Genomic DNA, 14436 nt, shown 5'->3' with positions numbered 1-14436 from the left:
TCTCTCAAAGTAGTTAAATGTTTCCCTATTAAAAATATATTTTATCTACAATTTTTCAATATCTTATAAAATAATTTTAATAATAAATTAATTTCAACTACATAAATCCTATTAATAATCATTTTAAATAATTTTGAACTTTTAATGAATACTAATAAATTTTACAATATAAGATAATTACAAGAATCTCATATGTGATCAACTTAGTTAACCTCTAATTGTTATCTACCTCATAGCAAGTTGGATTTGAATAATTTTTTGTATTCTTTTTCATAATAATTAGTTATAAAAATCTTAGTAGTAACTTCTTTTTTATATCTTTGGAAACTTATATATACTAGGTAGAATCACATAAAATTCTTGTCTAAGAGTCATTAGAACTCAGAAGAAAAAGTAGACACCATATATACACCAAGTTAAGTATCAAGTGCACAATATGTTAAGTAATCTATAATATCATTTGTATTTTTTGACATTTGTACAACTTTGATGTCCCAATGCCATTTATATATTTATATATAAATAATAATTTATGTATAACTTAACCTGATTATAGTGTAATAACCTATCAAGATTTTAATTTATCATATTAAAATACTACTTAATAACATAATTCTCAAAAAAAATGTGAGCTATATATGTCTAAAAAAGATTATGAATAATATAAAATTAAAAAATAATTTAATAATTAAACTTAACACATCTTCACTATTATTCTTTTTATTTCACAATCCTATATATCATTTATTTCTAACTTTGTATAGAAAATAAGAAATTTAATTTCATAAATAGCTTGTGAATGATTTTATTTAATTTTAAATTTTAAAATAATTCATAAGGAATTTTTTAATAATTTAAATGATAATATTATAAATTATTTAATATAATTTAAAATTATATTTAATTTTTAAAAAAAATTAGTGGAGACAAATGTTGTCACCAAAAATACTTATACAAATTATTTTTAATTTTTAAATTATTTTTTATGAAAAATTTTTTTATGGCGACAAGTGTGATAGCCAAAAGTTCACTTTTAGTGGTAACTATCACTATGCTTTTGACAATGACTTTTAATTACTATCGCCAAAAGTATAATTTTTTATGATGATTTTTGTTGATTATATGTTATTATTGCCAAAAGTCCACATTAATTTGTCACTGCTAAAACTTCACTTTTAACGTCGACTTTTTTAATCACCGCCAAAAGTTATTTTTTGTGTAGTAATTCATAGTGGTAGTATGGTGGGGGATAGTGGGAAATTAATTGATATTTTTAAAAATGGCAATGAGTGTTTGTGTTTTTGCATCCTGGAAATAATTAATCATTAAAAAGAATCAATACAAATTTTATATTTTGGAGTCTCTCATATATAGACTCTTTCTTTTTCATTGAAGTTAACGGTTAATATTAACATCCGTATGTCAAGAAACAACATTGTAATGATTTTGACGTTTGACGGGCAACATTACTCTAATAAATAATAATAAGATTTTGAAAATAGGATCGATTATTACACTGAATTAGTTATTCATTTGCAGTTCATTAGTTCAATTGTGGTCAAATCATGGTTGAACCGTTTGATATTAAATTAATATATTTTTAATTCATGTAAATAATTAAATAAGAAATAGATGTAAATATTTATATTTTTCAAAAAAATATTAATAACTGCTTGGTGAAATGATATATTGTTGATGAATACATGATTAATATTAATTATTTTTTGCTGTTCTTTGTTTTAATTAATTTTTAAATTTTTAAATAATTTAGACTAGTTTTTAAGGGAATTGGTCCGGTTTTCAACCGATTTTTCTAGTTGTTGACTGGTTCCCTTATAGCCAATTTTGAGAAGTCAATCGAATTGGATCAAGAGCTAGTGTCCAATTGAAATGGTTGGTCCAATCCAATTAAAATGTTGATAAATAATTTAGGATGCAAAATGCTCCAATAAAAAAAAAGTTAAATCTTAAATCTTTTAAATCGTTGATTTTGTTCATTCTATTGTCCTTTGAAATTCTCGAAAGAGATGTTAATCCTTCTGTTTTTGGGAAACAAGGACAAGGGCAAAAGAGACTCAAAGAGGAACAACAAGATTCAAGTGAGTAAGTTTCTACATTCTTGAGGAAACTCCTTCAAAAATGTAGACTTCGAGCTTTACGGTGAAATCCGCGCAGCTATTGGCTTTCCTATACATGTATTCATATATACATACAAAACCTCTCAATCCCTCATCAAATTAAATTTTTTTTTTTATATCTTGTACAGTGTTGAAAATCGGATGGTTACTATCATAGATGTTCATGAATCCATGGATAGGCCTGCAAGCCTCGATGGAATAGCCATGAATTCCGCCTGTGATTGGAGTGTAGCCCTTTTTTTTTTTTTTGGGCAAAGCCAGATCTCCTTCTTCCTTCATTATCTTTCATCAGCACATGCACAGCAAGAAGCCTGACCAACATTATAATGATTGAACCATGCGTCGTGTCTAAACCCAGTCAAGGTCAGTTGAGATGTGAATCCTTCGCCACGTTGCTGTGACTGTTGATACTATTTTTAGGCCTTGGCTCTTCAGCAATCAATGAACTGCCACTGTTTTCTTGTTCCTGTATAATTTCATCATCCATTGTGTTTATTAATATTTCGCTAATGTTTATTTCCACAATAGTCTTGTTTGTCTGTGAGTTACGCTAGAACTTAGAATGGTAGCCTTTTGTTAAGAAAAAGTCACATAGTTATGCCATCACATGAAATCTCTAAAATTTCATATTATTTAATTACACTTTTCTTAAATTTTTAATATATTTTAGTAAAATTATACATGTTTTGAATACTCAAGTTAGCACAATTTTATTCATGTAAGTTCTAATCTAAATTGATACATAATCAAGCACGATAATAAAAGGACAATAAAGAATTATATGGTATATTACAATAAAAAAAAGCAAGTCCGTTGACAATCACCGGATCCGTAGTTTTCAGTAGAGAAAAATTTTTTTTTTTTCCAGGAGACAAATTGAGTTTGGAGATGATGCTGCGCAACTTTCCAAAGGGTTGATGGATATTTTACAACAAAGTAAAATTGACAGGGTCGATATTTTAAGGAAAAAAAAAATCAACAAACTGTTTGAACCACTAGGAATTCTTTAGATAAAAATAACCCATTATTTCCGCCAATAAATTAAAGTATATATGCTTCTTCAAGTTCGTCAGAAGTACTAACATATAGTTTATGTCTATGAGATAGGTTTTGTAGTTGAACAGTTTGGTTCTCATATTTTCATCCATATCAAGTGAACTGCATCGACATTTGGTACATTTGGTCCACTTGGCCATTACTATATACTGCATTTTATGAACCACTTCTTTTCACTAATGCTATCTCTGGTGGGAGAGAAAAGTGGAAGCTATATCTCAATTATAACTTTATGAAAATAGGAGAAAGTGTGTGAATAAAAAATATCTTGCTTACATCATTAGTGCCCACTTATCAAAGTAACTAACAGTATACTGCATTCAGAATAAGTCACAAATGATACTAATAGGAAATTTGGAAAATATTGTTCTCCCCATTATACAAATCCCAGTAGAAGATGAACCAATGCTCACAATCCTTGGTGGTCGTCAATCATTTATACGCGTCAATTGGGTTAGTTTGGATTTTGGTCCGAATTCAATTATAGTTTGTCCATACAAGAGTATCATAAATGTAATAATAATCAGTAGAAAAGTGATACCTTTAACATACTGTATGTATTCTTTTAGGTCAAAATTATCAATTAGTGGAAAATTACCTGGCAGGCATCCACTTACTCTCTAAAGTCTAAACCACAAATTAATGACTCTCCAATTCAATTTTTAACTTTTAATTAAGAGATCAAAACTCACCCAAAGTGAGACACACAAAAATGTTTCACCAAAAGTTTATGGGTCTCGATATACAATGTGTCTAGGCTGATCCCACGATAAATCAAGTAAACTAGTGACTAGGTAACAAAATTCTCATTTTTTATTTAAGTTGAGCAAAATAAATATGTATTTTATTTTTTGCAAAATAAAAATTAAAGTTACATAAATGCACTAAAATAAATGTTCCAACAACCACAAATAATCAAGGCAACTTAGAGTGGCTAATCCCTGCTTCAATTCATAAAGAATGTAATTACTCAAAAAAATTCACTTAATATTAATTCATTAATTTAGAGTATTAATAGAAAAAATTATCTTCCAATTAATTGCACAATGTAATTATCCAAATAAATTCACTTAGTATTAACTTGTTATTTTAGAGTATTAATAAAAAAATTATCTTCTAATTAATTATACCCCTCTCTTAAATTAAATATTCTATTCTTGACACAAATACTCAAGAGGCAAAAGGGCAAAAATTTGCTCTAGTGTGATTATATGAGTCCAATAGATATATTCTTACTCTATTGGCAAATTAGAATACATTCTAATCTCACATTATTCAATCTAATAATATAATTTAGATTTTTCTTTTCCAAAGCAAAACCCAAACACCAAAATTCGTACTCAACAATGATCAAGCCTTAAGTAGACAAATGAGTGTAAAATTAAGTAAATAAAACTAACATTAAACTCAAATAAATAGTTTAAACATGCTCTAATATATGAATCAGTTTATAACTAACCTAAATTAAGAGAAAATTAATCACATATAACAACAAATATCATCAATATATACATCAAATTGAAAAGAAGAAGGAGAAGAAATGCTTAATTGAAGCAATCTTGAACTAAATTCTTAATTTTTTTACTAAATCTAAGCTTTTCCAATCTGCGTTTAGCTTCTCTTCTTCACCTAAGATGTTCTATATATAGCCATTGCAGAGTAAATTGGTCGAAAACAAGGTCCCCAAACCCTTAAAATTAGTTGAAGATTAAAGTTGTGTATTTTACTAAAATTCACTCTTCACTGTAGCAAAACATGCATGTTTTTGCCTTTGCAAATATGACTTGTGCAAAATTTCTTTTCAAATTTACTTATTGTACTTGGGTTTTGAAATTTTTACTTTTGGGCCCATAAATTGAGCTTTTTTATATGTACAAAATCTAAAATTAATGTTAGAATTGGTTTACTAACTTCTAATCATATTTTCATATACATTCTCACATGTAATCATCCACTTAATCATATTTTTGCTAGCAAGTTCAAAAAGATAACTTTTAATTTCATTAAAAATATCAATAAATTTAATAAAATATTAGAATTCATCGCAAAGAGAAGAATTTAACTTCCCCACTAACTCAATTCATGTCTATTAAACAAATCAATTGACCGATTGGTCTTTTCTCTTTTGGAAAAAAAATACCAAATCAATGGAAACGACTAAAAATTAACTATTACATAAAAAATATGAAACTTTTTTTTGTAGCTTTTTTTTTTTCCGGGAGCATTGAAAACGATTGTTCATTTATGTCTGAATTCTATTTCTCTCTTTCCCTCCCCCTTTTGGTGGCATGCATCTTGCTTCTCTTAGGAAACTAAGGCCTTCTTCCCTGATTCTCCTAAGAAGAAGCAGGACTCAACAAAAAGTCATTTTCCGCCATGTAGCTTCCAATTTGGTCTCTATATGCCCTCACTTCTTGCTTCTTATTTTCACAATGATCCTTCAACAACATTATTCCAGTGCTGCTTCATCATTAATGGGAAATGAAACCGATCATTTGTGCTTGCTCAAGTTCAAGGAATTAATATTTGATTATCCATACCATATCTTTGATTCTTGGAATACTTCTACACACTTCTGCAATTGGCATGGAATCACTTGCGGCCACAAGCATCAGAGAGTTACAAGGTTGGAGTTAGCTGGATATCACTTGCGTGGTTCTTTATCACCTCCCATTGGTAATCTCTCCTTTCTAAGAGTCATCAGTCTCAATAACAATAACTTCTACGGAGAAATCCCACAAGAATTGGGCCATTTGTTTCGATTACAAGTACTTAGTCTCAGCAATAATACACTTACTGGGAAATTTCCTATCAACGTGACAACTTGCTCTAAAATCAGGTACCTATCATTTGGTGGAAATAAACTTACTGGAAAAATACCAATGGAGATTGGATCTCTCTACAATCTTGAAAAATTGGGTCTACTTTTCAACAATCTAACAGGAAAAATCCCAGCTTCCATGTGAAATTTTTCTTCCCTTCCTGTGATTAGTTGTGGATTATAATCACTTGGAGGGTACAATACCGGAAGAAATTGGCCTCTTGAAAAGCTTGATGAGATTTGCAGTAGATGCCAACAAGCTTTCTGGTGCTATACCTTCTTCATTTTACAATTTGTCAAGTCTTACTCTCATTGGGTTTGCAGATAATCAAATTAATTGCTCTCTCCCAACCAACATGTTTCTCACTCTCCCAAATCTCCAGTGCTTGGCACTGGGAGTAAATCAATTCTCGGGTCCTATCCCAACTTCCACAGAAAATGCATCCATGCTTGCACGTATTTCAATGTCAGAAAATTATTCTACTCGGCAAGCTCCAAATCTTGGAAAGTTGTATGAACTTTCATTTCTAGGCTTGGGTGATATTCATATGGGAAGCAATTCTGTTAAAGATTGGGAGTTTTTAAGATCTTTGACCAATTGCAGTAAGTTGGAAATGCTGGAATTGAGTGATAATAATTTTGGGGGCCATTTATCAAACACCATAAGTAATTTGTCCACGCAACTCACACAACTCTTTATTGGATATAATCAAATATGTGGCAAAATTCCTGTGGAAATAGGAAACCTCATTAACCTGATGTTACTGGATATGGAAATGAATGATCTCACTGGCATCAGCCCAATTACTTTTGGGAACTTTCAAAAGATGCAAATGTTATATTTGCTGGAAAACAAATTGTCTAGAGAAATAATGCAATTCATAGGTAATCTCACTCAATTATTTCACCTAGATTTGTCAGATAACATTTTAGAGGGACAAGTTCCACCAACAATTGGGAATTGTGAAAGTTTACAATTCCTTGATCTGTCACAGAAAAATTTTAATGGGGTCATACCAATCCAGATGATGGGTCTTTCATCTTTATCCATTTTGCTGAACTTGTCATACAATTCTTTCAGCGGTGATCTCCCTGATGATGTGGAAAAGTTAAAAAATATTGGAAAATTGGATGTCTCTTATAATCATCTGTCTGGAAATATTCCTCAAACCATTGGAGATTGCCAAAGCCTCGAGTATCTCTTTTTACAAGGGAACTTAGCTATTCCTTTGTCTATGGCTTCACTGAAAGGCTTACGATATTTAGATTTATCACAAAATAATCTATCTGGATCAATTCCAAAAGGCCTACAAGACATTACTCATTTGGAATACTTAAATGTTTCCTTCAATATGCTAGATGGGGAGGTACCTAAAAAAGGTTTCTTTGGCAATACAACATAAATATCATTAATGGGGAACAGAAGGCTTTGTGGAGGCATTTCAAAGTCCAGCTCCCACCATGTCCTGTCCAGTCTATTGGAGAGAGAAAACATCTTAATTTCAAGTTGGTGGTGGCAATATGTTGTGCGATTGCTTTTTCTTCTTTTGTCATCTATTGTTGTTATTTATCACACGTTGAAAAGAAGGAAGGAATGTCCTTCAAATTCTCCAACAATTGACATTCTTTCCAAAGTTTCATACCAAAGCTTACATAGTGCTACTGATGGGTTCTCTGTCAACAACTTGATTGGATCTGGAAGTTTTGGCTTTGTATAAAGAGAATTCTTGATTCTCATGAAATTGTTGCAATAAAGGTCATCAACCTTCAAGTAAGGGGAGGTCACAAGAGTTTCATGGCTGAATGTAATGCATTCAGAAATAGAAGGCATCGAAATCTGGTAAAAATTTTAACATGTTGCTCTAGCATAGATTATAAGGGGCAAGAATTTAAAGCCCTGGTTTACGAGTACATGGTGAATGGAAGCTTGGAAAAATTGTTGCACCCAAATACAGAAGATGAAGAGTATAATCGAACTTGTTCCTTGATCAAATATTAAGTGTTTTTACTGATGTTTCGTCTGCTTTGCGTTATCTTCATTATGAGTGTGAGCAACCTCTTGTGAATTGTGATCTAAAGCCAAGTAATGTCCTTTTTGATAGCGACATGGTTGCTCATTTGAGTGAGTTTGGACTGGCAAAAATACTCTCAAATGTTGAAGGCGGCTCTAATGAACAAAGCAGCACAATTGGAATAAAGGGTACTAGTGGCTACATTCCTCCAGGGTTTTTTTTTTTAATTTAAGGTATAAAGTTATGAAACTTCTTTTTCTAAGGATTTCCTTTTTTCCTTATTTGCATTTAATGATTTAATATGCTTCATAATAACAAAATGACAATAATGTTTCAGAATATGGCTTGGGTTCAAAGGCATCAATACAAGGTGATGTGTATAGCTTTGGCATTCTTATTTTAGAGATGTTAACTGGAAGAAAACCCATGAGAAATCACATGTTTAAAGATGGTCAAAATATCCATAGATATGTGGAAAGTGCATTTCCTGTAAGCTCTTGCAAATTGTGAACCCAACTATTCGTTCTAGAGAATCAGAAGATGCAATGGTAGGATCATCACAAGACTTGTGGGAGATCACTGAACCCATTCATCCCAATGTAGAGAATTGGACTTGCTTGTTCAATGGAATCACCACATGAAAGGATGAATGGGATAGATATCATCAGGGAACTCAACTCAATCAAAAATTACTTTCCCTCTGGATGGAACTGTAGAGTAGGAAATTACATAATGAAGGATTGTCATTGTATATACTGCCACTTCCAATTTTTTGTTTTAGATGTTTCCTATCTCAGTTATGCTTTCATGCCTATGTAAAAGTGTCCAGGTGTATATATAGAGTTGTATTAATTATGGCTAATATCTTGTTGTATAATTTCATATTGGCGTTGTTTTTTTTAAAAAAAACTTTTTTGATAACAAATATTGCCGTTGTTTTAAAATTGGAATTAGAAATTTACTACTGTGACAGTCTAGAAAACGCATTCGTTCACCAATTCGAATATCAAATTAGAGTAATGGATTTGATTGCAACCAATTATATGAGATTATATTCCGGAATTACCAATTCCAGCATGAAAATCACCACCGCAATTATTAGTCTCAACTCATGAAAATCTCTAAAAGGTTTAATTATTATAAGTCATATATGTATTTATTTGAATTAGATTAATTGAATTAATTGGATATTCAGGAATGATACGAAGAATCAGGACTCTTAAGAAATGAGAAATTTTATCTTTTTAAAAGAAATGACTATTTCAAAATACATAATTTATTAGTTTATTAGGCCCTTGTCCCTTTTACTGAAATGGGTTAACCAGTAGTTCCTAAAATATATTAAAACCCAATTATGTTATTCAATCATATATTTGATGGGTTAAATTATAAGCCATAACTTTTCCAAAACCGATAGTCATTGAGCTTAGAAAAAAATATTAAATAAGCTAGATTCCTCACTAACCCCAGTTTAGTGTGATTCGCATAACTCCAGCCTCGTGAACAAATCATAATAATGGACAAGAAAAATATATATGAAATGGCCTAAAAATTAGAATCCTTCCATACATGTATAACCCAAAACTAATCCACCGGCTCAATATTTTAATCAATTAATTGAGACGCCTACTCGTTTTCGCCTAGTCTATAAAATATGGATAAGCAAACTGGGGGGGTGTAGTAGTTGTCGTATTTCACACACACGCATTACCCTCAACAAAACAATATTTATACCAACAAAATGTTGGTCCAAATAATAAAGATTTGGCTTATAATTTGCAACAAAATTGTTGGTTCAAATCTGACTACTGAAGACCTTAATGATAAGTGATTTATAAGTATCTCTTTATAAGCTTCTTTTGAATCTAGAGACATGTCTTGCCCTTGGTAATCTCTCAAACCCAACTCGATCACCAAAACTTTTCTATGTACCAAAAAATCATTTACTAGGCGAGCATCGATTTGAGGATGATACGACAATGCTTTTTAAAAGTACGTAAATCACAAGACTTTTGGTGATGTGCTGCTTGTTTAGCAGGGATGTTAGCAGCGCATTTTGTCCCAAAATCATTGGATCTTTGAGTGTACACCAACTGGGGACGGACCTGTTTGATAGTTAGAAGGGGCAAATGCGCCCACATGATACGAAAAAATTGTATATAATGATCCAAATATTTTCTTTGCCCCAAAAAAAGAATTTATTTAAAACACATTTGTCTCCTTAAAAGTTACATTTATCCCCCTAAAAATTTATTTAACTCAAATCTAATCTATGTATTATAATTTCAGATAAGGATAATTTGAGAATTGAAGGCATTAGAATTTTACAAATAATTTTTTATTTGTTTAAATAAAAATTTTCTCACAAAAAATTCCTCTACCGCATAAAAGTGGTTAAATTTTATTTATATTAGTCAGTTTTATTTAATATATCATTATAATTTTATGCTTTATACCTTATTGTTGAGTAATTATAGTATTTAACAAATTTGTACCTTCAACTTAATTTTATAAATACTTCAAATTATATTTTTAAAAAAATTAATTTTGATCTTGAATAAAAATTTTGCTCCCACTATCTAGGTTTGCGGGTCTGTCAAACCAAACTGAATTTAATTAATTACGATAGATTTGGAAACATAACTAAGCACTTGCTTTGTTGCTCAGTTTAGATCTGAAAATAATCAAGACTCAAAGCCTTAAAGCTGATCGATTTGCATGCAAGTACAAGGCCAGCGTAACGCGCGCGCGAGCGCCCCACGTGGGGGCCTAATGTTAAGGCAAACAAGCATATGATGATATGAATGATAAGTCCCACCGTCCAGCAGGACACCAATAATATCTTGGAATGAAAAAAAAAAAAAAAAACTCAAAAACAGAGGCTGCTCAGAAAAACCACCTTCTCAGATCACAAATGAAAGCGGTTTGATCTGTTTTCTGGAACACACTAGTCAACCAAACAAACAGCCACGTTCCCTTCAATATCAGATGGCAAGTGGATAAGAATAATGTATCGGGACATGTCAAATCACTAGAGCGGCTCTCAGGAACAGTCTTCTTTGGCTGCTGCATGTGCGTCATAACTCGACCTTCATGGCTCCAGCCACGGAGTTTTAGATCAGCAAATTCGTCCTCATCAGATGTTCGCTCTCAAGATCTTAGCTTGGTTCTCCTGGGAACCCTTTAATAATGTTTCTTTCCGAGTTCCCTGTGGAAAGAAAATCTTCTAAATTGACATTCATAAATTTCTGTGAATTTTTTTAATATTTTTTTATTTTATTATTTTTTCACAAAGTATAAAATATTCTTTTTTAAAAAAAGATAAATATTATAAAATTGATCTATTTTAAACTTGGGATCTATTAGCCATGATGATACTATTGCTTTTAGTATATGTTTTTACTTTGGAACTAACCTCTGTACTCTTCGTTTCTAATTAACAAATTGACGTGTTTACCCAAAAGGAAAAAGAAAACCATATTCCTTCACCTTCACCTCTCATTAATTATATTAATAATTTAATATGTTAGTTTACGATCTGAACTCTGAAGGAGTGGATTCTAAGTTAAAAATCCATGAATTTTAAGAAATTTATACTTAAAAAAGAGAGAATTTTATATTTTATAAAAAATGATAAAATGAGAAAAATATTAAAAAAATTTCATAAAATTAAAAATTCATAAATCTCAATTTCAAAGGATTTATTTCCTATACCAAGAGTTTTTCAAAGGTTTCCGTCCTACTATAACAAAATATGAACACTTCAATACCAACTTAGATATTTCCTATTAAATTTTTTTATTATTTTTTCCATTTTTCATAGGAAAAAATTATTTCTTTCAAGAATATTAAAATTTAAAGATAAAGATATTTTAGATTACATATAGGCCTTACTTCTACCTAATAATTTTTTTTTTTTTGTTTTCAAGCTTAAATTTCATACACTCTGGTCAAACAAAGGAGAATTTAACTACAAGCTTTCGTCATTCATAATGTTTTTAATCAAAAAATCGGTAATATCCATTTACTTGTTATATTAAATTGAGATAATGTCACATCTCCGTAAGCAACCATGATGGGGATATAAGAGTGTTGCTCTATATAAAGGGACATAAGTTGTTTCAGCTCTCCTCACCCTCATCAGTACCATCGATCACAAACTAAGCAAATGGCTCTCAGAGTTGCGTCGTCTTCTTTTCTTTTTCTACTCTCACTGCTTATCTGCTTTGCTGCAATCGTTACATCTGTAAGTAATCGCTACATCTTCTTTTCTTTTTCTACTCTACTTAGCTGTGTTTGATTCTGAATATTGACCGAAATGCAGGACCAGTGCCGGTACATTGTAAGAGTGAAGACAGGAGATCGCAAAGATGCAGGAACGGACTCCATCATCAGCCTCAAGTTATCATCTTTTGGCAATAGCTTTACCATCAACAACCTCCAAGATTGGGGCATCATGGGACCTGGTCATGACTACTTTGAGCGAGGCAATCTCGACGTCTTCAGTGGCAATGGCCCTTGCCTCCGTGTTTGTGGCATCACCGTCACCTCCAACGGCGAAGGAAACAAGCCGGGATGGTACTTGGATTACGTGGAAGTCACCTCCACTGGGCCAAAGGTAGCGTTCCCGGTGAACCAGTGGCTAGCTCTTGATGAATGGCCCCATCATCTGTACGCCAACGTGAACTTATGCTCCCGCGCCAAGCCAATCAAGTAATCAAGATGGCATGAGATCTGGATTCTTGAGTTTGAGCCGCACTCTACTCTCTGCTGTGTGACCAATGCTTGATTAGCAAAATCTAATTAAAGTATTCGACTTTTGTTGGTGTGTTGTGTTTTATGTGTAATGTCCCTTCATTTCAATAACGACCTGCCTTTGTGGGGCAAGCTTGTCTGCTTGACCTCCACCAATTAGAAGGCCGACGTGTTCAATATCTTTATGTATGAGAACTGAAATTACAAACGCTATCTATCAAACAGAATACTCGTTCCCAAGAATCAATATCCGAATTCATAATGGTAGTACAGGGGCAGAGAGAACTAATTAATATTTTTAAAAATGCAAGGAGTACTTTTACATCCATGAGATAACCACCCATTAAAAAATATTGTCAACCGTCATTTGTCTTGGTTGCAACGTCACTTCTCTTTCTTGGAAATGGCCCTAAACTCGAACCTAGCATTGATATGGTTGAGTGTGTGCATCTCTCTTTTCATTAAAAAATAAAAAAGGGCCTAGGTTGGACACAAAATTAAAAAAAAAAAAACAACAAAAGATTTTCACTACGATTTTGTGCTTTCGAGTCTCATGTATATAAAGACTCTTTCATTAAAGTTAATAATTAACATTAGTGTCTGATAATCAAATTAAAGCACAACATTATATTGATTTTGATATTTGACAGATAACATTGTTTTAATAAATAACTTAGGATGCCCATTATTTCTCGAGAAATGTTAATTCTAAACATTTCAAAATGTTGATTTTGCCTATTCTATTGTCCTTTAATTCGAAGTTCTCGCAAGAGATGTTCATCCTTCTTCGTTTTTTTTTTTTTTTTCCCTTTTGGAAACAAAGACGAGGGGAAAAAAGCCTTAAAGAGAACCAATAAGGTCTCAACAAGTAAGTTTCTACAATCTTGAAGAGACTCCTTCAAAGTTGTAGATTCTGAGTCCAAGCGACGAGCAAGCTTTGCGATGAAATCTGCACAGGTATTGACTTTCTTATATACGTGCTTATACATAACCTCTTAATCTCTCATCAAAAGATTTCTGATATCTTGTACATTACAGTATCGCAAATCAGGTGCTTGCTATCATAGAAGTTCATGATTCTATGGGTAGCTAGCCTCCATAGAATCCAAACACAGGTTAACCTTCTTAAATCCATGATGCCAACAAATTAAAGCTGTAAGCCCTCATGAATGGCAATAAGTTTTGCTTTCGTGCTTGGAATGTAGCCAAGTTTCTTTGCAATGCCAAATATGCTGGAATATTTTAAATATATATAGTGGATTTACATTAATTAATTATTGAGTCCAGAAAAGATTGACCCTTTATAATCTTGTGTGGACTATAATAAGTAGATCACATAAGTTAACTTATTTAGGCAAAGGCTCAGCCTATGACCTTTTAACTGTTTATTTTATCCCTATTAAAAGCTGATTAAATTAATTAAATAATTATATTTAAGTGGTAAGGATCATAATCTTAAACATATCTACTGCAAAAAAGGCTTGGAGCACTTATATATTTTGAACGTATATGCTCATTACCCTTGATAGACTTATTCTCTCCATTCTACATTGTACTCTCATGCTTGCTATTCATTGCACTTTTGAGGTAATCGAGGTCCTTACTTGAATTTATATTTTTTCTGGGAAAAATGATTTCACAAATACGCTCATTA

The 14436-nt window shown here is 31.7% G+C and overlaps 1 protein-coding gene and 1 pseudogene across 1 annotated transcript; both read left to right on the top strand.

Moving 5' to 3' along the window:
* Positions 1-5482: 5482 nt before the first annotated feature.
* On the top strand, positions 5483-8668 carry LOC129322600 (putative receptor-like protein kinase At3g47110; annotated as a pseudogene).
* A 3489-nt stretch (positions 8669-12157) lies between these two features.
* LOC129321272 (PLAT domain-containing protein 3-like) lies at positions 12158-13029 on the top strand. The gene is made up of 2 exons (XM_054966990.1): positions 12158-12273; positions 12352-13029. Exons 1-2 carry the CDS (start codon positions 12196-12198, stop codon positions 12742-12744), a joined length of 471 nt encoding a protein of 156 aa, XP_054822965.1. The 5' UTR covers positions 12158-12195; the 3' UTR covers positions 12745-13029.
* The last annotated feature ends 1407 nt before the right edge of the window (positions 13030-14436 follow it).

Source organism: Prosopis cineraria, unplaced genomic scaffold (genome assembly GCF_029017545.1).
Source record: "Prosopis cineraria cultivar Desert tree isolate PC_DT_omini unplaced genomic scaffold, ASM2901754v1 PC10, whole genome shotgun sequence".
NCBI lineage: Eukaryota > Viridiplantae > Streptophyta > Magnoliopsida > Fabales > Fabaceae > Prosopis > Prosopis cineraria.
This window is presented reverse-complemented; position numbering and strand designations above follow the sequence as displayed.

Bases quoted from the DNA above. Each gene is read 5' to 3' on its own strand.
- LOC129321272 (XM_054966990.1), top strand. From the start codon at position 12,196: ATGGCTCTCAGAGTTGCGTCGTCTTCTTTTCTTTTTCTACTCTCACTG. The intron at 12,274-12,351 runs GTAAGTAATCGC...ACCGAAATGCAG, and splicing joins TTGCTGCAATCGTTACATCT to GACCAGTGCCGGTACATTGT.